Source organism: Harpegnathos saltator, unplaced genomic scaffold, assembly GCF_003227715.2.
Source record: "Harpegnathos saltator strain DR-91 unplaced genomic scaffold, Hsal_v8.6 scaffold10, whole genome shotgun sequence".
Lineage (NCBI taxonomy): Eukaryota > Metazoa > Arthropoda > Insecta > Hymenoptera > Formicidae > Harpegnathos > Harpegnathos saltator.
In genome coordinates, this window is record NW_020229873.1 from 978944 (window position 1) to 1003599 (window position 24656).

The following is a 24656-nucleotide window of genomic DNA, read 5'->3' on the forward strand; positions in this document are numbered from 1 at the left end:
TCTGCAAGTTGAAACTGACGTAAATATAAATGTTTTTACAGCAAAAAATATTTAACAGAACAAACTTTTTATTGTTAAATTGTTGTAACTAATCGACAGACGGAAACTACATTATTATGCGAACTTTCGCCAAGGGATTACGAGGATTCGGCGACAGGTGGCAGCACATGCATCGAAAATGGCTCTTTCGTGAGCGCCATTTCGAAAAGTGTATGCCTATAACCTTTGTATACGCACGATCCACAGATCCGTATATGTTCCTAAGCAGAGCACCGAATTCTGTCTATTTATAGATTTTCGCCTACTAACGTACGTACACGTATCTACGACCAATGTTCAATATTTACACGGTATCACGTTATTTTTGTTCTATGACATTCGCGTGAAATGTGAATATACTAAAAATAATCATCAGAGGCGATCTCACGTTATTGGGTATATGCGCACTTCCTAATTTTTCAATTGTTAAGCAAAATTACGACCTAAGCTACTTTCGTGCTTTCAGGATTTTTCATCTCCTCGTGCTCTCGATAAGCGACGCGCAGGAATAAAGCGCGTCCTCGAAAATGCAGCGTTGCAGTGAAAATTCGCGAAGACGCGATGCTAATTAACAGCTCGAGAGATTATGCTTTCCTTCTGTTGCGAAGAGAGTGAAATTTCAATTATAAAATATCGACCGTTTGAACGAAAGCGAGATCTGCTAAATCCGCGAAATCGCTTCTGTTATTGCATAACGACCGGCGACACATCATTATTGTTAACGACGCCGTCAGACGCTGAGTAGAAAGAGAGAAGGGAGAGTGGGACAAAAAGAGAGAAAATTCTATTATTCTTTCCGTTTGCAGACAAGACGAAGAAAAACAGGAAGACATGATCGTGCATGATCCTCGCATGTTGCAGCCAACCATCCATTGAGCGAATTAATGCTTATTTCTAAAGAACTTCCGCAAGATCAAACCGCAAACGTACATGACATGTTGTTTCTGCCGATTCGGCGCATCGGCCATCTATAATTTGCAAGTCAGTTGCAACGCAATATTGTAAGTGTCAACCTGATATCCTGTTTCGTATCGTCATAAGGAAGAGTGATCCACGCGCGATTCTCGTGATCGAATAAATCTTCGCTAGGACGATTTAAAATCAGCACGAGACGGCTGTCTGACGCCTGACATTCAAATTCTGGAATCGCGGAATTGTTTTCTTTTCTCTTTTCCATATTTCTTTTTTTTTGTTGTTATTCTGAGGAACTTTGCTGAATCGCAATGAGACCTGCATGACAGATCGCGCGTCTCTTTTCGTACTATGAATCTCTTTTCATCTATCGATTGTCATCTGCGAAAACGCGCGAATATTTCAAGCACTTTCTGTATATCCTCGTTGACACATTTTTATTTAGACACAATTTGTCAGTCAATTGACAGTTGATTAATAGTTTGATATTTAGGTCCGTTCATTTCGGCTACGCTCTCTTCTGCTTTTCGCCGTTACAGCGAGGCGGACGTTATTCTCTTCGTCCAGGAAAAGATAAAAGCGCCGAGGAATGTAGAAAGTATCATTAGCGAAAATAGACGGATAGATAAGTACGCGTTTACACATTCCATTCACTGTTCAGGTGCATTTTCTCTTAAAAGAGTGCACAACTATGTATATACCTAATATCAAATACCAATAACGAACAAACTAATAACTAAAACATAAAAAAGGAATTAAGTTAATTAAAAGAATTAACTTAATTTTCTCGTGAGATGTTTGATTTAATATAATACATGCAAGTAGCAGCAATGATTCGAGATAATTTGCATTCACGAAAATGTCATAATTACAAATTTCACTTTCACAGACCGAGGCAGAAATCGCAATCAACAGAGATGATAATTACGTCAAGAGAAGCGCTTCAGCGTAACGGCCGGCCACGTATCAAAGGATAAGTCCTGTTCATTCGCAATTAAAAGTGATCGTCCTGCAAACAAGTGAATTGGACAATTAATTTGGCGTAAACACACGGTAGGTGTATGCACAGACCGATTGATATTTCCGATGTTTTTGGAAGGACAAATATATAATTGACGTTACGTAAATCACACTCATGGTTTTCGTAACGATTTAATGACCACATTGAACATAAACGCTTGTTTAAGTTAATATTCATGCGGATTATCAGGTGACCGGAACGTTATCAATATTAATATGTTTTATTCGCAACGCACACATGCACGCTCATGTTTTTCTAACGTTCGTAATGATAAAAAGAAAGAAGAAAAAAATAGAGCGCGTCTGCGAATTTAACATCACACCTTATATTCATTTTTAATTTCTATTATACATCTATTCATTTTTAGTTCTGTTATTTAGCTTCTTGCGAAAAAACGAATAGCAATAACAAACATACACAAGCCGCCGTATAGATGTTCTTTTGCATCTGTAGCAAGATATTTCCGGCTCGAAGATTTGCAAAAAGACAACATATATTTGAAGAAAGACGATTCAACGCAGAAACTTGAAGTCCAATGACATTGTCGCGGACTGAGATAAAGAATCTGTGGTCTCTTTATTCTTCTCGTGAGCAAAATGTTCACGCGACAACAAATTTGTTATTGCTTCAGACAGTAAGATACACGTGTTATATATATATACACGTATACGGCGTATATACGTACATACATATGTATCGTATATATGTATCGTATATATACATAGATTATTATATATACACACACGAAGTAACATTGCTGTGGGACTTCAAATTCAGCGTTGAGTCGACGACAAGATGTACGGACTCGTCCAGATTCCTGACTTTCACGGTTATTTGAATTATTTATCGTCGGGAGACGAGAGAGATACAATTCATGAAAGAGCATCGTTTCTCCCACTTTCAATGGATCGGATCGTATATGACCCCAAGAACCCGATACTTGAACATTAGCATTTCTACGTTACACTTTATAATCACGCTCGTGACGTTTCGACTTCGACACTCTCGACAGCTCACGTAACAGTTGACCCATCTTATCGATCGACTTTGTATAGTCGCATCGAGATTTTAACAAGCATACGCTCATGTCAACTTGAAACTACATTATCGTGACGTGCAGACGGATTCTATTTATTCGAAAAAATGTCAAAATGATTCATTCCATAATGATCAGATTTACGTATTTATCGTCTTCTTCATCGTGTAAAGTGAAGATGAAACGAACTCTCCGAGATAACGATCGAGTTTGCTTATCGCAACATTTGTAATTGTCGCTCGGCGTATATAAACAATGAGCTAATAATGGATTGGAGAACGCACATTTTATTCGGACATGCGACTTTATTTTAAACGGTTTCGTCACAGACAGGCGTGATTTAAACGACACACGTGTGGTTTAGACGACAATGAATTATGCATATATGATTATTGCTTTCATCTACATAATGTTGATCGCCGATACAATGCGATCTCTTCTAAAGCGACACTTTGATTAAACAATATAGCATTGCCCTATAGATATCTATAAATGTCCCTGTAGATAGTATAATAAATAAGTGCGTATGCTTTGTTCCGATTCCTCGATCAAAGAGCATTAAAGATAGGTATACGTCGTGGTCAACCATTTCTGATGCGCATCATCATGCGCATTTCTGTCTAATGACTCAATTCTATGAAATATACGGAAATATAGCATCTTGATAGAATTACATGAATCGAAGGGCGGAGAGGAAATTTTTCTCCACGATCTCAAAGGCCGAATCCGGTTGTTCCATTTTACGTTTTCATGTGAAAGTACTGACCGATTTTAACGGCAGAACCAGTACTTTAACGTATCTTGTTACTTAGGAAAGATCACGATGACTCATTTCCCAACCGTCATAAACGGTAACAATCGAGAGATAAGCGTAAAAAAGAGATAAGCCTTCGGAGTTTATTAAGACCAATATCTAGCTCCTTAGAAGCAAGTCATTCTTCCTGAATTCAAACTATCTTCGCTTTATTTAAAAAATGACGTAAATCGAGTTTCCGATAAGCTTGAACAAAACATAAATTTACACGAAATATTTTAGAAATGCAAGGATTAATCTCATTTAAAAAATTCTAGAAATTCTAGTTTCACGACCGGTTGCGAATCATATAATTACGTTTTTCCGGATTCTTCACGTTTCTTTTATTAATTATCAATCAATCACACAGTGTCATAATACTTCAGCTTATCAACGCCTATACGTGTCAACTTTGCCAAATCTCGCTTGGCAGCGCAACGAAGAGAAACAGAAAGAAAGAGAGAGACGACTCAAGGAAGTCAACAAATACCGATTTACATTTCATCGCTCCATCGTGTAAATATCTTTCGTAAACATCGCGTTCGATCGAGCAGATTACTCATTCCACTATCATACAGTTTAATCACGTCGAAAACTATTCGCGCAACACATCGCGGAGGAAGTAAGAAAGAAAGAGAGAGAGAGAGAGAGTGAAGAACAGAAACGCGCAATCGTATGTCGCATGCTACGCGTCCAATTTCCGATTCAAATTGATGTTAGTTGCCGCGTCGCGCTGATCAGTGCCGACGATAGCCGAGCGGTGCCGATCAGTACCGAGCGCGACCGAGAGGCGCCAAGCGACGCTCGAGTCGGAGCGGTGGGGGTCAGTCAGTGACGCAGCAGCGAACGACGATAGACGATAGTTAAACGTCGCGGTCGATCGGAGGTCGCTCGTGAGACGCAGAACGACGGTCGGTGTTATTCTTATCGTCGTCATCTGTGTCTCAGACTCTGCAAGTCGCTTGTAACGCGATGATGATCGTTCCCTGATACGCATCACATATCCGAACGTATCGTGAATCGTCGAAAAACGAGGTTAAGTGCGCATCGAGCGAGAAAAATCGGGCAACTCCGGGCATAACGCGCGCGCAAGTAACATCACGGAGCAACACAAAGAACGTTGTTTGCGATGCACAATAGGACTAGTGTAACAACGATAGCGTGCCGTCGGAGGACATTGACGGGCGCGATGGTGACGCACGGTGTTCTCTGGCTACTGTTGACCTTGTTCAGTCTTACAAATCCGGTGAGTGACGTATATACGGTGACGGTGATGACAACGACGATGAGGTATTATGTACGCGTCCTTCTGCTACGCTCATGCGTATGTGTGTGTGTGTGTGTACGTATGTATTCGCGCATCAGTTTCCTTTTCTCTGACTAGCCGTTTTCCTTGAATTTCCTCAGCTTGTGTGCGATTTACGTCTATTTGTACCGCGTCCACACCCCAAGCAAGGAGTAGAAGGAAGGAAAGTGGTGCCCGCGCGCGCACGTCTCGCGTCGCGTGACGTCATCTCAGCCGATCGCCGCGAAGGCCTATCGTCGTCCTCCATCATCCTCCCTTGCGCGCCCTCGATGGATAAAATTTAATTATATATTTTCTCTTTCTCTCTCTCTTTCTCTCTTTCTCTCTCTTACTCAACTCACGAACTTCGCGAATCCGATGCCTCGCTCGAAAAGCAAATTCGTCGTCGCTTCTAGGACGACACTCGATGACGCTTCGTTGACGGTTAAGTCGAGGTCGACGGGAAATGTATCACGGACTTGAACGCATTTTTTTTCTGTTTGGTGACACATTGGCGTCCTCGTGTCCGAATTCCATTGATGTGTACGACTTCATGTCGAGACGTGGGTAATCTTTTGATACACCTTAGTCTGATTATCAGCGTGTGTAAGTCGGCTTAATTCGCGCCGTTTACGAATCCTTCGCAACCGTCAATAACCGCGCCAGGGATTGTCTCGGGTAACCTGACATGAATACGGGGGGGAAGAATTGAATTAACCACGATTGATTCAGCGCTAAACGACGTTAGCGATGCGCCGCCAAGCAGGCTATTCGGTGTTGAACAAAGAAAATGCACCGTCGAGGTCTTACAGACTAAGCCCCTCTGTCCATCATTCAATAACTTCCCATTCTTTCTGTACTTCCTATACTTATAAAAACTTTCGGCACCCAGAGTGAAACGAGGATACGTTGGTATTTGCGGACTGAGGAAAAAGGAGAAAATGCAACTTATTTTCCGTCGCGTGCTCTTTTATCTCGAACACGACACGAGCGTGATATTTAAATACCATGATCGAATACTTTACGCAATTTCGGAGAATCTTTTTGGTAAATGTTTGGAAATATTACTGCATCGGGAAAGATCCGTGAACTTATAATAATTAACAAAACGAGCTATAAAAAGGTACACATATACAAGTTTTTCAAGGACTTAGTTTTTGTAGGAAATACTTCGAAAATATTTGCTGTACATCGATCGATGTTTTTCATACAAAGTGAAATTTATTGTTACGTTATTTCACGTATATACAAATCTGTAAATTTCCAAGCAAACTGAAGCTCCTAACTCTAATCAGATCTAACCTATTCAAATCAAATTCAACGAAACTGTCAACGAAAAGGTTTGGTTAGGTTAGGTTAGAAAATGTACGTTTCAAACGAATGATAAGAAATTTCCATAATTTCCATAATTTAAATAATGCAAAGCAAATTTTTTCGAGTTTTTTTCCCCTACAAGTAACCTTAAATTCCTGTCTAAAAATTTATATGTGTATCTTATAGCTTTTGTCGATTATTACAAAAAAGACCGCTTGGTAAAGTATCGTCAAACATTCACCGTCTTTTCTTTCCATATATCTTCGAATCTCTTAATCTGTTTCGTCAAAAATGAATTAAATGCGTGAAAGTACGCGGCTGCGTGTTAATTATTGACGATTATTATCGTTCGACGAAATTTGAAACCTAATATTTAGGCCTTTCTTTGAAGTGCCGTGCTGAACGAGGAACTCCCACGGCGAGGTTTGATAGAAGTTAAAAATAAATAAATTGCTCGTAAATGAGACGCAAGTGGGAGAAAAAGAAAGTTTATCTCGCGATACCAGATATAGAATTCTCCGCGTTATGACATTTACGTCTGAGGTATTGATATTTATATCAGTCGATTTTTAACGATATCTATAACGCGGTATTCGTTTAATTTGTTGCACTATGTCTATTTTTTTCCATTGATATATTTTCGTATTTATGGTGTATCTCTTTAGTTGCATTTATAAGGCCCAGTTCCACAATTTGCTTAAACTCCGTTTAAAGCAAGTTGTGGAACTGGGCCTTATAAATGCAACTAAAATTAATCGACATGCATATCTGATGTTCATCAGCGTACATTTCCGCTAATGAGAATTCTTCGACTCACCTGTGCACGTATCAGTTATTGGTCGAATGTTGCAAAAGCATCGTATACGGTAAAAACGGAATAATGAAACTCGCTTTTCTACGTCCATTAAAATTTACGAATTTATTCGAGAATTACTTCTACTTCTCAGTACAACATTGAGAGGACAAAAAACGAGAACTATAAATCTTTTGCGATAAATGTATATTCGTATTTCGCTTTTGCGAAAAAAAATGCACTTTTTATTTGTAATTCGAAATCGCTCGCCGGAATGGATGAAAATATTTTTTTTTGTTCTAGGTAAGTTTGTGCCAGACACGTTCGGAAATGTAACACTTATTCGTATAATCGTATGTTTTACGATTTCTTTTGCGGAACAGTGACTTGCATAAAGCCGATGTGTGGAAAGTTTCTTCTTTTTTATAGTACGAATAAGTGTGTAGTTTTCTGCACGACAGCACTGTCACGTTGCTTGTTGTTTCATTTTTACCGGGAGAATTTTAGGAGAACAGTTTGCGAATTTTTTGTGTTCTCGGTCAAACATTTGTCCCACGACAAATACGAGATACACCATAAATACGAAAATATATCAATGGAAAAAAATAGACATAGTGCAACAAATTAAACGAATACCGCGTTATAGATATCGTTAAAAATCGACTGATATAAATATCAATACCTCAGACGTAAATGTCATAACGCGGAGAATTCTATATCTGGTATCGCGAGATAAACTTTCTTTTTCTCCCACTTATGTCTCATTTACGAGCAATTTATTTATTTTTAACTTCTATCAGACCTCGCCGTGGGAGTTCCTCGTTCAGCACGGCACTTCAAAGTAGCCATATTAAATCATTAATTCAGCTCATTGCGCCAAATAAATCTTATATCAGACTTTAATACGGGGGTCACGAAGAACTCAATTAGGAGACGCCTTATGCAATAATTCTTCTTTGTATGCGCCTCGAACGTGGCTGATGAAACTTGTCGCGCGACAAACGATCTTATTTAGACTGCTTTATATGCGATACCAGTGTCCGGTGATAAAATTAACAATACAATTGCCAAGCGGTCAAAAATAACCGGTCATCTTTTATGAAAATCCAAATTTACATATAAACGTATATATATGCGTTTCATCATGTTGATAACATGTTGATTCATCTTGAAAGAAATCAACATTTTTCCCTTTGCATAATGTATCCTGCCAAAAACCTGTCGCTTTGACCCTTCCGGTGAAAGTGGGTCGTATTAATCGTCAGTGGTTCTAGTGTTAAATTTATATTGTGTCTAAGAAATATCTCTAAATATATACGCTATTATATATTACTCAATATCACTGCACTGGTGGTTTGCGCAACAACGCTGAATTTGTTTTATACGCGAAAATATGGACGTTATTTTTATCAGTATGTTAGTTTCATCAGTTTCTAACATGTCATTTGAAAAAAAAATACAGGTTTCTGCTGACGATGGCGATCATTGTGTGTGGTACGGGGAGTGTTACATGGACTTTCACAAGAAGAACTGTCCGTACGATGGACCGGCGAAGTTGCTGGAGCCCGAAGGACAGAAATTGCTGGCCAAGCATTGTCCGCACTTGCTGGTGGACAACGGCAAAGGAATTAACACCTGCTGCGACGTGAAGCAGCTTGTGACGTTAGACTCGAACATCAATATCGCGTCGAACTTTCTCAAGAGATGCCCTAGCTGCTTAGATAATTTAGTGAAGCATATTTGTGATTTCACATGCGCTGTTAACCAAAGCAAATTTATGAATATTACGGAGAAAGCCCGAGCGAACGGTAATTCCTCACTTGTATTTTATCTTTCGCGACTCGAACAAAATCTGCACGAGTTCCGATGTTTTTCCACAGTTGGCATTTCGATGACAATTTTACGTTTCTCCTTGCAGATGTAGAATACATTAACGGGGTGGACGTGTACATAACGAACAAGTATCTCGAGGGAACGTTTAACTCGTGCAACAAGGTATCTTTACCGAGCACCGGATTACTAGCGTTGGATTTGATGTGCGGTGATTGGGGAGCGAGTAGATGCACTGCGCTCAAGTGGTTCCATTTTATGGGCGATGCGGCGAACAACGCCTATGTGCCGTTCCAAATTACGTATGTGAACACAGACGGACCCGTTAATTCGTTCGAACCGCTGGACCCACAGGTCACACCATGTAACAAAGCACTAAACGTAAGTTAATTATTCTTTGAAAGAACGATATGTAGAAGTATACGTGTGCTCTACAATGTCGTACATGTATATCGTACGTGGGTGCTCTTTTAAGATAATTAGAGTTATTCACGGTATGAAGTCGTTAATAAACGTAACTGACTCTTCTTCGATGTCATTAACACGTGTAAGAGTCCCTGCTCTGCAGAACAGGTTTTGACTCTTTATGGATATCATTAGTGAGTTCATGGTATTGTAAAATCGTGTTTCAAATTACTCCGTGTGATAGTAATTCCCCACAATATTTCATATGCGATTTATGCAATAACAATACAAACAGCGATAAGGAAATGACAGGAAGATCGTGTAAGCAATGCTTCATGGTCATTCACTTGTCGTAAATGAAGGGATCGTAAAAGAAGATACGATTCGTTGGACTTTATGCTTAAATATATCATGCAATTTGTACGTATTGATAATACTTTATCACCGTGATATTTTATATCATGCTTCGCAAAGAGCGATGAATAAACGCGATGATGTAATAAAATGTTAATTATTTAACACGTGTCGATTAAGACACATTTGTGTAGTTTTCCATTTGCGGAAAGTCGCGTTCTATTTTTTTTCCTTTGAGATTACAGAATTGTAAAAAACGATGTAACGACCTGTCTTCGACTGAAAGACTAATGGATTTGCTTTTTTACATTTTACAGAAAAATACTCCAGCATGCAGCTGCGTCGATTGCGAACAGAGTTGCCCGGTACCACCACCGGCGCCTCCATTGCCACAACCGTTCTCGATATTCGGATACGATGGCTACGAAGTTACGATGACTATTATCTTCGTATGTGGGACCTGTCTTTTCCTCTTGTTAGTGATGTGTTTCAGTCAGAGGAAGCGTATAGGTAAGAAATTCTCCGTTTGTGCTACATAAAAGGTATACTCTTAAAAATTATATATATATATAAAACAGCGAAAGAGAACTGCTAAATATTTTTGCGGCACAAATTACGAAAATGGAAAATGCAGTGTGTACCTTTCGATTGAAGCTGTCTTTATTGTTTGTTACATTTTGCACAGTTTATTGATGATTTATTGGATACACTAGTGACTAATTTTATTCATTTGTGTAACTCTATTATTAATCTTCCTTAATGTGTAAAATAAGTGAGGAGACAATGAAAATATGTTGATCGATCGACCGCCATGCCATTAATTTTCGCTCTTTATTATGCATAATTTCTTGTTGCTATTTATCTTTCGGTTGCGGTGAGACTTTATCCTGCACTTATTTTACTTTATCCAAAGCGCCAAGAACTACTTACAATATTCTAAGGTATTGGAGAAACATTTTTGTGGAAAGTAATGGGGAAATATTTTGAAAGTATAATAATTATTTAACATGTATAATCGTACAATTGCACTTGCAAATCGAACCAGGGAATAATGTTTATATTCAAAACTATGTAGAAATTACAGCATATATAATATTGTTTATCATTAACAATTCCAAGATTGTTCGAAAATTGGTTCTATGTTGATCAATTTTTTGCATTCTCATGATGGACATATCATTCACTTCAGCTTATTAAACATTCGATGTATAATATGTAGCACAAAGAAATCAGCTTTCTTTCTTTAATATGTTATTAATATAATTATATTAACATTTTTGTACTAACTCCTTGGTTACCCTTGTTATTTCACAAACAAAGACATGCGTAACTCTACATAGTTTTGATCCTAATGAGTGTAATTTAATAACTTTGTCTCTGTATGGAGTATTTGTCGTTATTATGTTGACTACTTAATATATATTTAATTACTAAATGATACGTATAGCGAGAATGCAACAAGTATAATAACGACTATAATAAGTTGGTATGTATGCGTGCGCTTATGTATAGTTGCACGAGGGGAGGAAGTAGGAAGACAGGTGGGTAGACGGCTAGCTGCCGGATTACACCACCCAGGAGATGGTGCTCGTATTGCCCTCGCCGCTGACCAGGAAGACAGCCCACTTCAGTCTAAGCGTTCTAGTAGGTTCTCCCGATTCTAAACATATAGTCGATGTCTGTTACTGTAATCGTTGTTGCTCCGATTGTATTTTTCCGTTGCTTCATCTTTTTTTCTTGTGTCTCTTGCTTTAATTTAGCTTCGTCGATTCATCCCCTTCAGGTGTCATCTTCCACATATCAGACTAGTTTTTTTCTATCTGCTCTTGAATTTATTATGACGTACGTCTTAATTTGGCGTTCAATGACGAGATATAATCTTATGACTTATACGATAGCATAAGTCATTGTAAATTATAATTAACTGCTTGATGCCACTCGATAAGATACAAACAGCTTAAGAGCGACATTTGACATATTTTTATACAATCGATACGCAAAAATATTGACAAGAAGCATGTGAGAAGCTCGGTGAGATCATATCCAATACATTACGCTGCGTAACAATCTCTTTTATGCATGAAGTGACGCTCTTCCTCTCAAACAGATGCCATTTAATAATAATAAAATAATTAATAATAAAAAATTATAGTCCCAAATTTCGAACGAAAAAATACATACGATTTTGATGTTCTCAATTAGGAACATTATGTGTACGTTCCCTTACTCACAAAAATTGTGTCATGTAAGTCTATGTTTCATTCTACTGTGTTAAAGTTTTTCATACTACTTCATGTTTTGCATGTTTTGATTACAATGTGTTATGTGATACTGCTAGACACTGCTTTAAGTATCTAATTAGAAGATAAGTGACATGTACTGTTCTAATGAAGCTTAATGACGTAGAAATCTTCGTGACAGCATTGGGAAAGGTTTCAGAAGTAAATAAATAACACGATAGTAAATTCATGTCCAGTAAGAAAAATGTCAACCATGCAATACGTGCAAGATATTCCGATAAAAAATGTAAATATAAATTTATATATTTTGTATCATTAATAGGATGGAATTCCTAATGTTGTTGGAAAGACTTTTTCGAATTTTGATAGTTATAGCTACTATAAGTTTATATATTAAGCGTTATTTCGTACTTTAATTATATTAATATCTCTAATAATTAAGAGTTATCAGGACAACTTATTCTTAATTGTTACGTCAATTTCATAAATATCATTTATTTTAGAAATCAGTGTGCTTTTTTGTAATAAATCTTAAGTCCGCTGTAGTAAATCTGTAATTTATGTAACATTGTTACATAAACCATAGATTACAAGCTATTAGTTATTTGCAGCATTGTATTCAAAATTGTGTCGCATAATCATGTTTAATTTTGATCGATATTTGATACGAGTTGAATAGAAATTTGTTGTACTTTATGTTATCAATGTTTCAGGTGTTATATCTACGGATGATATACCGAGTGGATTTGACGAAGAACGATCCACTTTCATCGAAAAACTTGGCGCAGGAACGGACAAACTATTGCAAGAATTCTTCTGCAAATGGGGAACAGGTAAGTGAAAATGTCACTTTGTATCTTATACATTACAGAATTGACCTTTATGTGATATAAATTTCTTAGATTGTTTCTCGATGATTGCGCTTCTTTCTCTAACATACGACTAATGTCTTCTTGCAGTCTGCGCTTCTCGTCCTTGGGCGATACTTTTCCTTGGCTTCCTATTGATTGTCGGCCTGGGACACGGCATTAAATACATTAAAGTGACTACAGATCCTGTGGAATTGTGGGCGTCACCGCATTCTCGGTCACGTGTCGAAAGAGAATATTTCGACCAACACTTTGAGCCTTTCTATCGAAATGAACAAATTATCATAACTTCTGTTGGTTTGCCAGATGTAAGTAATCCGTCAAAGTCGTCATCGTTGTTACATTATATTTTTTTAATGTAATGAATAGTTACATGACGATGATCCTCGCGGCAACGGTATCACAGGTGCTTTATTTTTGTTAATAGTTTTTATTACATTAAACTCGAAATTGATTACAGATTGTACATAACACGACCAATGGTCCTATTGTCTTTGGTCCAGTGTTCAATGACACTTTCCTGAAAACGATATATGAATTGCAAGAAGGAATTAAAAATATAGTTACACCTAATAACTACACATTAGCCGACATATGCTTTGCGCCTCTAAGTGGGCCATTTACCGGTCCAACGACGATATCGCAGTGCACTATCCAGAGTATTTGGGGTTATTGGCAAGATAGTTTATCGACGTTCGAAGAAGAACACGAGGAGGGCAACTTTACGGTCAACTATCTGGACCACTTCCGAGCTTGCTCACAGTAAGTATAGTAGTCGCAAATAAAGATGTATAACATTCCATCGTTCGATATATTTGTACTTATCTCCGCATGTTTCTTCAGGAATGCTTATAATCCTGCTTGTCTCGCTCTTTACGGCGGCCCAGTGGAACCAGCGATCGCTGTGGGCGGATTCTTGGCTCCGGGTCAAGATCTTTATAATCCACCGTATGAAAAGGCCACCGCCATCATTATCACCTTTCTCGTCAACAATTATCATAATAAAGGCAAATTGCTGCCCGCCATGGAGTGGGAAGAGAGGTGAGCTTGTTTTTTTATTAGTCAACGAATTCGAATCGCGTGAGATCGTATCGTTCATCTCGTGTTCCGTCTGGCACCAGCTTCATCCAATTCATGAAGAACTGGACAGCAACGAAGAAGCCAGCATTCATGGATATTGCGTTTACGTCTGAGCGCTCGATCGAGGACGAGCTGAATCGCGAGTCCCAGTCTGATATTCTAACGATTTTGGTGTCTTACGTTATCATGTTCGCATACATCGCGATTTCACTCGGCCAGATTCGAACCTGCGGTCGCCTTTTGGTAAGTGTCTACATTAAACGCAATATTCGTTGCATTCATTCGCGTGTATCATGTGCGTGTTTACATATTACGATGTGATCTATATTTTAGCATGACTCCAAAATCACTCTGGGCCTCGGAGGTGTGCTCATTGTGTTGGCGTCTGTAATTTGCTCGGTTGGGTTGTTTGGTTTCATCGGTGTACCGGCTACGCTTATCATCATTGAAGTTATCCCCTTTTTGGTCTTGGCGGTTGGAGTGGACAACATCTTTATCCTCGTTCAAACTCATCAGAGGGAAAGCAGACGTCCGAACGAGTCGATACCGGAACACATCGGTCGTACGTTGGGTCAGGTTGGACCCAGCATGTTACTCACTAGTGTATCGGAAAGCTGCTGCTTCTTCCTCGGTATGTATTGACATGATATAACGAATTAAAAATATATGTTTAAATTGAAACGAACGAAGTTACCGCTGTATCTTTGAATGCACTGCTTTTCTGATTGAAGTTTTTGCGTTGTTTCGCAGGTAGTCTGTCCGATATGCCTGCCGTGAGAGCGTTTGCTCTCTATGCTGGAATGGCATTGTTAGTAGACTTCATATTGCAAATTACGTGCTTCGTCAGTCTCTTGGCGCTTGATACGATTCGACAAGCGGTACGTTATACGAAATGAAAGTATACTTACACATTGGAAGCTGAAATCTTCAATTATTAAAAACTCTTTGCAAATTTTATTTGATATAAGTGTCTAACGCGTGCGTTTTTGATACGTGTAATTTCAGAATAACAGATTAGACGTCTGCTGCTTCATCCGTGGTTCCAAGAAAGATAACGGGGAAGAAGTGGTAGACGGGATGTTATACAAAATCTTCAAAGTCGCGTACGTCCCGTTATTGTTGAAGAAGTGGGTTCGCGTGGTCGTGATGATCATATTCTTTGGCTGGCTGTGCAGCAGTATCGCCGTGGTACCGCACATCGAAATTGGCCTAGATCAAGAACTCTCTATGCCCGAGGATAGTTATGTACTCAAGTATTTCCAGGTACGTCAGTAATATCGGGTTTGTTATTGTTTGCGCCAGATTGAGTGTAAATCGTAAAACATCAAAATCACCCGCGTTTTTGTTTCCAGTTCTTAAACAGTTACTTGTCGATCGGGCCGCCGATGTATTTTGTCATTAAGGATGGCCTAAATTATTCAGACATGAAAACTCAAAATTTAATCTGCGGTGGACAATACTGCAACAACGATTCAGTTTCGACGCAGGTCTTCATCGCGTCCAAACAGCCAAACAGGTACATTATACAACGAAGAAAGTCGAGAACAGCTTTGCGAATAATTTAAACCACTCTGGTATTCAGCCCTTATAGAGAGCATTTAATTTTTCCTTTGTTTTCAGAACCTATATAGCCAAGCCTGCTTCGTCATGGATGGACGATTATATCGATTGGTCGGGTTTGTCCAATTGCTGCAAATATTTCTCCGGGAACAATTCCTTCTGTCCACACTCTGGTACGTATATTTGTCACGAATAATAGCATCGGTGAATAATGAACTGGAAGTTTTTTTTTTTCGTCATTTTACAATATCTTTTATGTCATTAGACTCATCGTCTTAATTCGACCATGTTTCCTTTTCGACAGATTTCAACTGTCCCTCTTGTAACATCACGCTAAACAAGTACAATAGACCGGTGCCTACCGACTTCAACAGGTATGTGTCGTTCTTCCTACAAGACAATCCCGACGACAGATGCGCAAAAGCTGGCCATGCAGCTTACGGGCATGCTGTGAATTACGTTACGGATCCTCAAACTGGAATGTCGACGGTGGGCGCTTCGTATTTCATGGCATATCATACTATCCTGAAGACATCGGCGGATTATTACGAGTCCATGAGAGCTGCCCGAGACGTGGCGGCGAACATCACCGACATGATCAACTGCAACATAAAAAGTCTTGGCCAAAACACCACGGTAGAGGTGTTCCCCTATAGTGTTTTCTATGTATTCTATGAACAGTATCTGACCATGTGGCCCGACACGCTACAAAGTATCGGGATCTCATTGTTCGCTATATTCCTGGTTACCTTCTTGTTGATGGGTCTGGACATCTTCTCGTCGTTAGTTGTTCTAATCACGATCACGATGATCGTCGTAAATATCGGTGGCCTGATGTACTGGTGGCATATAACTTTGAACGCGGTATCTCTGGTGAATCTCGTTATGGTAAGTTGATTTTTACAAACAGTGCATTTCTAACCAGTAATATCTTCACGATCGTTCCTGACTGCATTTTCTTCCTTAAGTACGAAGCGTGTACATATTACATAGTATTATGAAAAGAAGAAAGTCAGTGTTAAGAGCTGCGAAGAATAATGCCATTAAAAAATTCTTCCTACAAATTGATTTTCTTGTTACAGGCGGTCGGCATAGCTGTCGAGTTTTGCAGTCATCTAGTGCACTCCTTCTCGGTGTCTGTTCAAGCGACTAGAGTGGATAGAGTTGCGGATGCCTTGACGAACATGGGAAGCTCTGTATTCAGTGGTATCACTCTAACAAAGTTTGGCGGCATTATAGTGCTCGGCTTCGCCAAGAGCCAGATTTTCCAGGTTGGTTTTTTTTTCTATAGCAATACAATAAAATAATATATATATACGGTGGTATATACTAATTAGTAACAGAGTAAACTACCAGTATCTTGATCCTAATTTCTTAAATTATCGCGATCAAAAAATTCAAATTTAGTTCTACTGCATCTAAAAACTATTAATTGGTAAGTTATTTGTTCCTTTTCTTTGTGTTTTGAATTTTGATTGGAATTGTTAAATTTACTAATTTATTATTAAATTTATTAGTACTTATATTAATTATATTTATATTTTTATTATAATTGTATTTATATATTTATGATTTTATTACATATTGTATTTATTAATATATTTAACTTATTATTAAAGAGTAGTACAATAAATTTTTCTTTTTATGAACATGTCGGAGGGTCGACATTCTGCATAGGCAAGGAAATAGATAACGTTTTGCATATATTGCACACATGCATATTCAATTCTGTAAAACAGCACTAGTCAAATGAGTATTTTTGCAGGTATTTTACTTCAGGATGTATCTAGGCATTGTACTGTTCGGAGCAGCGCATGGTCTCATCTTTTTACCAGTATTGCTAAGTTACATAGGTGAGGAATGTTTTGTATGAACTTCTTTTTTCTTTTGACACATTAACACGTTGAATGCCACGGGGGTCACCGGTGACCGGCACTCAACTTGGCGGTAGCACCGTGGGGACCACCGGTGACCGGCGCGCCAAGATTAGTAGAAATACATAATTAGAACAAATGTCAATATTTAAAAATTCTTCATTATTACCATCGTTACTACAATGGTTTGAAGAAATTAATGCAGTATAAAACATAAAAATAGTTTTATTTATACATGTTGTCGATAATATTTCACACATAATTGTATCGCATAATAAAAAATTCATCGTGGCGCCACGGGCAATCCCTGTAAAACTAGCGTGGCATTCAACGTGTTAATTATGAATGTAAGTGTAAAGTTTGTGTTATATTCCTTAGTGACACAAATCTTTTTCGAATTCACACCCATCATGTTGGCTTTAATTTTTTAAAGCTTAAAACTCATTTCAATACACAAACACATTACGGCAAGGAAAGTATGATAATGTAGGAGTAGAACTTTATGTACAAGTTCTCAGATTACGGATCGTCTCATATCTGAGTTTAAGGATTTTCAATGAAATATTAATGCTTTATATCGCATGAAACGTTTCTCGCACAAATTTAGGTTTTATCAATGTTGAATAAATAGGGGCATGCTTGAAACTATCATGCTTGTACGATGATTGCGTTTCAGATTTTTGAAAATTTCAATTCGAAAACAAAGAAACGCACGATATCTTTCTCGAAAAACACCAGTGTTATGTTAATTGAGATCTTATTTTCATATCCCTGTAAGCGCACAAATATGCAGAAAGGTATCCTAGAGCATCTTTCTCACGATGTGAGCAGCTTTTGCGAATTTGGCAGAAGTCATATAATTTTGTGATATTCGTAATAATTTACACTCAGATGTTGTTACGCCAAAAACTATTCGCTAATACGCCTGCGCTTAATTACTTTTGCTGAAAAAAGGGATCAGTTATATAAGACGCGATTGTGATTATAATATGCGGACTCGCGTCATGGCTGCTGGTGATTCTAGGCTCGCCCATGAACAGAGAGAAGTTGGCCAATCATAAGAGAGCATTGCGGGGCAACCTGGACAATGTGCAAGAGACGGCTTTGAATCAACGTGTAAGCAAACACAATTCTCTCCCCACACCTACCACAACCACACCTACGTTCAAAGTGCTCGAATGTGACAGATAGATAGGTATGCAGAGTGGTTGAATTTCAAAGCAAAAACGAAAGAGAAACATTCACGTTGTAACGTGTTGTGTGTGGTAAAGTCATCTGGCATTTTTTTCATATCTCAAAAATGTGTCATACTTTCCACGTGTTATTTGTATTACACACAATATATAGACCAAACTGTTTGCAGTGTCGTACTTTACGTTATTGTCATGGTTGTGACACTTACTGGCTGATGCATCCAAGAAGTGCAATTTCCTTTAGTAGAAAATAATATATCTTTTATCCTCGTTTACATATCACAGATTAGAATAATAACGTGATGTTAAATTTTCAATTCATAATTTAAGTTTTTTATATTATATCTCTTTCTAACACACATATATATATATATATTATATATATATATATAAGTGAGCATATTTATTAAAAGAAAAATATTACTTAGATATAGTGCTTGGACCTTATAGTTAAGATCCACTCTAGCAAATGTACTGCGTGAAGTGCTTATTAGCTTTCATATTGGCTTAATAGCAGTTAATTGGTCGTTAAGATTTCTTTAGCGATATCGATTTATCTAAAATTCGTACTTGAGATCTTTCTGATAATCTCAATGAACCTAATTGGGTAGGAAACGATTTGCTTGGTAACGATTTGCTTTTGTATGTATATATGTAATTATGATCGTATATTCTATGATTTAGTTAGTATTTTCTACCACTTTCTGTGTGCTTTTGTATGTTTTCATTATTATTTGGTTAAGCAGATAAGATACTCTCTGTGTTATTCAATATATTTTCTAGTGGCTGTATATACGCGTAAAACAGGATAATCATTTTTGGCGATTTTTGAGTCCTTTTCACTGCTTCAAATATAATAAAAATTATTTGTTATATAGTCCCGATTAAAAATAGTTTAAAGAATTTTTCAGGATATGCAGGGGAAAGAAAAATTCTATTAGCTTTGGAATCATTTGTTAGGAAAATTGATCCTTGCTTTATCTTTAAAAACTTTTGATGTTACCCTAAATTTAGATTCTGGTAAAGGTTTATTTTGAGTTCTACCAACTGCCTAATAATGCTAGTGTGCTTGTGCATTTTGTGTATGTTTATTAGTACCTATTCAACATTATATTTAAATGTTACACATTTCATTCATTTTCTTGTCTATTCCACATTTATTTGCCAATAAGCTTGCTGGATGATGTGATTGTAATCTTACGCACGTAGAAAGTGATTCGAGCGATGGGGGCGAAAAGCGTTCTATACTTCGCCAATTCTAATATTCCTTGCTCTTCCCTTGCGTAGCTGCAAATTTAAAATACTAGTCATGTTGGTCTTTTGTGACATAAGATTTCGAATAAAGCTTATTTTATTTCTCGAGAAAAGGGCTCAGAATGGTCACATTTCTGTAGTTGTAATCATTACACGTGTATACATTGCGAAACGTCTCCGGAATTACGAACTTTTTGGTAATCAATTCTAAATTTTCTGTTGAATATTCCGACGAGTTTCGGAAAAACATAGATCTTGTATGCTGCTGTAAAAGTGTCGGTGATATCAGAGGGATATGGAAATATTAAAAAATATCACTGGTGGTGAGAAATTCGTAGACCAAGTAGGATCATTTCATATCGCAATTATATTTTCTCTGTTTCACAGCATGTTTCCAAATTTCATATTGAACTCCACAGTTCACTGACAGTTTTCAAATAACCACATAACACTATGTTTTCGATATTTCGCTTGCATTCTGATTTCTGTCTATAACAAAATATACATAATATACATTCACTCACATTGTTATTACAATAATATACATACATTTGCCGTAATGCGTTCTAAAGCATAAGCTGTAATGATTCAATCATTTAATCATTATAATTTAATGATTGAATGATTTAATTATAATGTTTAAGTGTATGATATATATATTTCGTATATATAATTTGTAGTTTGAAGAAATATTTGATGTTCGATTTTGCGAATACCAACGCAGTGTTTCGCCACGTGTGAAGTATTGCGTTCGGTGCTGTTGGCTTGTAATTTGTTTGTATATCTCGTACAAACAATTAGTCATGTGTGAAAGACAATTATTCGTTCCTATCGATGTAGATCCAAATAAGTAAGCATGTTGTACCGGCAACTACATTGCGAGAGAGTGGCTGAATTCGAAAATGTACTCAAATAACTGATTCTTTACGTCTGTTTTCAGGCGTGATGTCGCGCCGAGGGCGTAGACAAGCCCGCGAGCTCACGAGCGGGTCCAGAAGTGAAACTAGGCGTCACCAATGTGACGAGCCGGATTCTCCTCTACTCCAAAACGACAACCGTCAACGCCCGACCACTTCCTACGCCAGTGTGAACTCCATCGATGTGACTGATCACCGCGCTGTATTGTTTTAAAGCCAATAAATTCAATCGTCGGACTTTCACGTCGGACGCGATTTTTTGTACTTAGAGAGACTGAAGAAGAAGAAGAAGAAGAAGAACAAGAAGAAGCGGATCATCTATCATATAAGCGTCAATAGCGTGTTTTTTAACTGTTTGACATCGTGACTTATGAAGTCACGGGAGAGCTACAACGAGCTCTCGGATATTCACCAAGATACTATATAGAGAAAGTTTCCCATGAATTATATATCTACCGAATTCTAAAAGAGATTACTGGTGAAATATGTCCATCTTAGTTCATACCTGGCATATTCTTTTTAGTGACAAAATTCTTTCGTATAGTTGTATAGATATTCGTTGTCGATAACGTATTTATTTTGGGTAAACTTGTTTTTTAATATGGCGTTAATTATATTAGACTGCATATTGTCAAGTGAATTGTCTGTCGTGATCGTGTATGATCGATCATACGATCGACTTTAGATGGTATAATAATTTAATTAGGATGAATTCGTTTTTCTTACAGCTGTTTGTGATTACGATGTTCCGTAGATCACGATGTATGTAACAAAACTCGTGTGACAGATATAAAATGCATTTTCCTCTTTTCAACGTGAGTGCATTTTTTCACTATGAGGCGAATCCTTTTTTCTGATATTGATATCCGGTTATTGTTCATAATTTTGAATATTTTGTGAACATCGAGGTATCGATAGCTAGAAGGAAAATACAATATCAATACAGATATTCATCCTTCGGAACTCTATAAAAAAGTTCTTATATCGGATGATGCCTTTTTTAATCACCTGTAGTATGTTGTGCGTGACGCATACTTGAAGTTTATGCAACCAAATTTAATCGTTCGCACTTATGCCGTCCATAGGTAAAATATACTGAAAGGAAAAGAAAAAAAATTAAGCGATGAACGGACACGTAAGAATTGTTGATCGTGGCCAATGAAATAAACACGGTGATCTATCTGTATATTTGCTAATGGGAATGATATCTATATCAGGATCCAGGCTTTCAAGTCTCACGTTAAATTTTCATCGCGGAATGTATAGGAGGTATCAGTATTGTCGATTAGGTATCAACATACGTTGTGTCTTTAAGCTAATATATTCTGCCGCATTAAACAAGTACCAAATTTGCGATATGTCAAGTATTAAGTCGCGGCCAGGCAATGATATGTGACTGATCCACTAATTGCTGAGAAATTTTCGTGAAATTCTGTTATAATTATTTAATTCGACTGAAATGTATAGAGTTAAGTAATTACAATAAAAATTTCATTTACGATAAGTGAAAATATCAGAGGAACTAAAGGTAGACATGCATTGTTCCGAGTAAGAAAATCGAAATCTAAAAAGTGGGACAATTTTTTGAAAAATTATAGTATCGATATCCGGGAGTATTGAGACAATCTCATTGCTGAAATATTATAAAATATATCTTTGGTTATATGTGTATATTATTCTGTATGTAGTATTTGAATTTTATGTTCGGATATTGTAACATCTCGGAAATTAATTCATTTTTGAATTTTGTAGTTCTGATTTTCCGGGACATACATGCCTACCGAACTAAATGCGAATCTTTTTTCATTCTGTCGATTTTTGTCCAATTGATTGATCGTGGCGCATGTTTGCTACATTATGCTTGAATAATTGAAGCTACATTTTGGTTGTTATACTCAAATCACGAGACACAGGTTTCGGTGAGTGTATCTCTTTCTTGAAACGAAAATTTGATGAATCACCATGCAAAATCAGAGAGCGAAAATACGTCCCGCATAACAGCAAGAAGCTTATTTATCGATTTAAACTCACGCCCGAGTTTTACGATCTGGCCCGAAAAAAAAACATTTAGATAATAAGATTTCTGTCAAACAGAACAGCGATAGCTTGATTACTAGTTTTCTCTGGTCGTAGTAGAATTGTCTATTTTTTATTTTTTCATACGTACTTCGTCGGTGTGAGTTTTCTCTGCGAGAGGTGCGACGCTTTCGTTCAACATATATGACGAATCTGTTATCCGTATAATGCGGTTTTGAATTTTCGGATCAAAACTGATTTCGAATATCCGGGTAATCAGATATCCAGTTGTAGTGTGAGCGCGATGATAACATGTACCGTGCACCGCTGAGTCACGTACATCAGCACGTGTTCCTGTGAGAAATCCTAATGTATGACATCATTGTTTGGGAGCCTTAGTATAATGATATGAATGTCACAGTAACTCGATATTTCTCTTCTCATTCGTTGCGATATGGGTGAGTCAGTATGTTGATATACTGGCTGATTCAATATTGATGACGGTTACGCATTCCTCAACACGTACGCTTTGATACTCGCTTCTCGATTCGAGACTCCTCTCAGTCACGATTTCGAACATAGCAATTTTATATGAAACATAAACTTCTTTATACAATCGTCGAACAATACGTAGACAGTATATGCGATTTATTATTATAGAGTTGTACTACTATGTACAGTTATAACAAACATTATGAAGAATCATTGTTATAAATTAACGCACAATAGTCATCAGAGTATGTGGCAACAGCCAGGCAGCTAATTTGAAGAATAGTAAAGGACAAAGAGAAAAAAACAAGACAAACTATAAGTGAAAATTTATATGGTAAAAAAAAAGAAACTGCAGATTTAAAATTTATAAATATTTTTTCTTCCAAATCGATATTGTTACTCCAACTTGCTGCAGTGCGTGCAGATGAATGCGTAGGAGAGAAAGAGAAAAAGAAAGAGAAATGACAGTGGATTATTTAAGCGTTAGGTAATTTTATAAATCCGTATAAGCGAGAACGTCGTAAAACTGTTGCAGGTTTAGTTTGTCGGTTGGCAGAAATGTGTGTGTTCGATATGATACGAATGGTACCTAAATTTCACTAAATCTAATATACACAGGGTGGAACGTTCAAAGAGCAAGTCACTCGACTTTTATATTTAAAGATATAGGGAAGAATATACTTCAAAGAAAAAAGTATATGTACATATACTGTTCTATTAAAAGAAAGTTAACGATCTTTATATATTTGTTTGGAGGAGAAAAAGAGGGCACGTTTGAAAGTGCTCTTAATTCTCAAGCATAAAAGAGCTCGCGATGACGTGTGTTTTGAACGGTTCATTCTGCGTTAATACTGGCCCGTTTGAAGAGTATATAATTGACGTTTCTCGATTTATATGCACCGTGTATGTACACTATTATGGCGAACTGCATATCAATAGAAGCTTCGGTATAAAGTAATATAAAATATCGTGCGGTGGGCAGATGTCGTAGGCGTTAAAATGATTCAACGTAATGATAGATATACGAAAGGGAAAAGCCAAAAAAAAGGAAAGAAAAGAAGGAACCCGAAGAATAACGCGCAGAGTTCTGTCTGAGTTGTCACGTGAATATGAATAAAAGTTTTCCCGTTTGTACGACCGTAACCGTGTGTGTCACCCTGTTCCGTTTATACGTATTTCAGAAAGTTGACAATTACCGAGACAGGTGATGGACGTGCGCGTGTGTGTCGCGCGATCGCAAACTGTCGCGTTGATACGCAGAGAGTTAGCGTTTCCACATACGCGTTGGTCGAAAATGTCTCTGAGTAAATGAGAGAATAGAGAATGAATACTTCGGACACAGCGAACGCGTTAATATCGCGTTCAATTATGTAAAACTG

The 24656-nt window shown here is 37.5% G+C and overlaps 1 protein-coding gene and 1 long non-coding RNA gene across 5 annotated transcripts; both read left to right on the forward strand.

Annotated features, from left to right (window-relative positions):
- Window positions 1–85: 85 nt before the first annotated feature.
- Window positions 86–2105, forward strand: LOC112588199 (uncharacterized). The gene is made up of 4 exons (XR_003112651.1): window positions 86–309; window positions 506–1020; window positions 1445–1580; window positions 1841–2105. It is a non-coding gene; the product is annotated as an uncharacterized LOC112588199 (long non-coding RNA).
- A 2516-nt stretch (window positions 2106–4621) lies between these two features.
- Window positions 4622–24420, forward strand: Npc1a (Niemann-Pick type C-1a). Of its 4 annotated transcripts, none has more exons than XM_011152826.3 (20): window positions 4622–5047; window positions 8656–9001; window positions 9112–9404; window positions 10100–10292; window positions 11295–11426; window positions 12736–12855; window positions 12982–13199; window positions 13352–13653; window positions 13735–13932; window positions 14013–14214; window positions 14305–14602; window positions 14722–14849; window positions 14977–15234; window positions 15324–15487; window positions 15592–15704; window positions 15836–16419; window positions 16614–16802; window positions 17297–17384; window positions 18430–18521; window positions 20793–20972. In XM_011152826.3, exons 1-20 carry the CDS (start codon window positions 4931–4933, stop codon window positions 20796–20798), a joined length of 4041 nt encoding a protein of 1346 aa, XP_011151128.1. In that variant the 5' UTR covers window positions 4622–4930; the 3' UTR covers window positions 20799–20972. The 4 variants fall into 4 exon arrangements, with proteins under 4 accessions (XP_011151128.1, XP_011151127.1, XP_011151126.1 ...); XM_011152825.3 differs by having other exon boundaries at window positions 18430–18600; window positions 20793–20971; XM_011152824.3 differs by lacking the exon at window positions 18430–18521 and having other exon boundaries at window positions 4623–5047; window positions 20793–24420.
- Window positions 24421–24656: the final 236 nt, after the last annotated feature.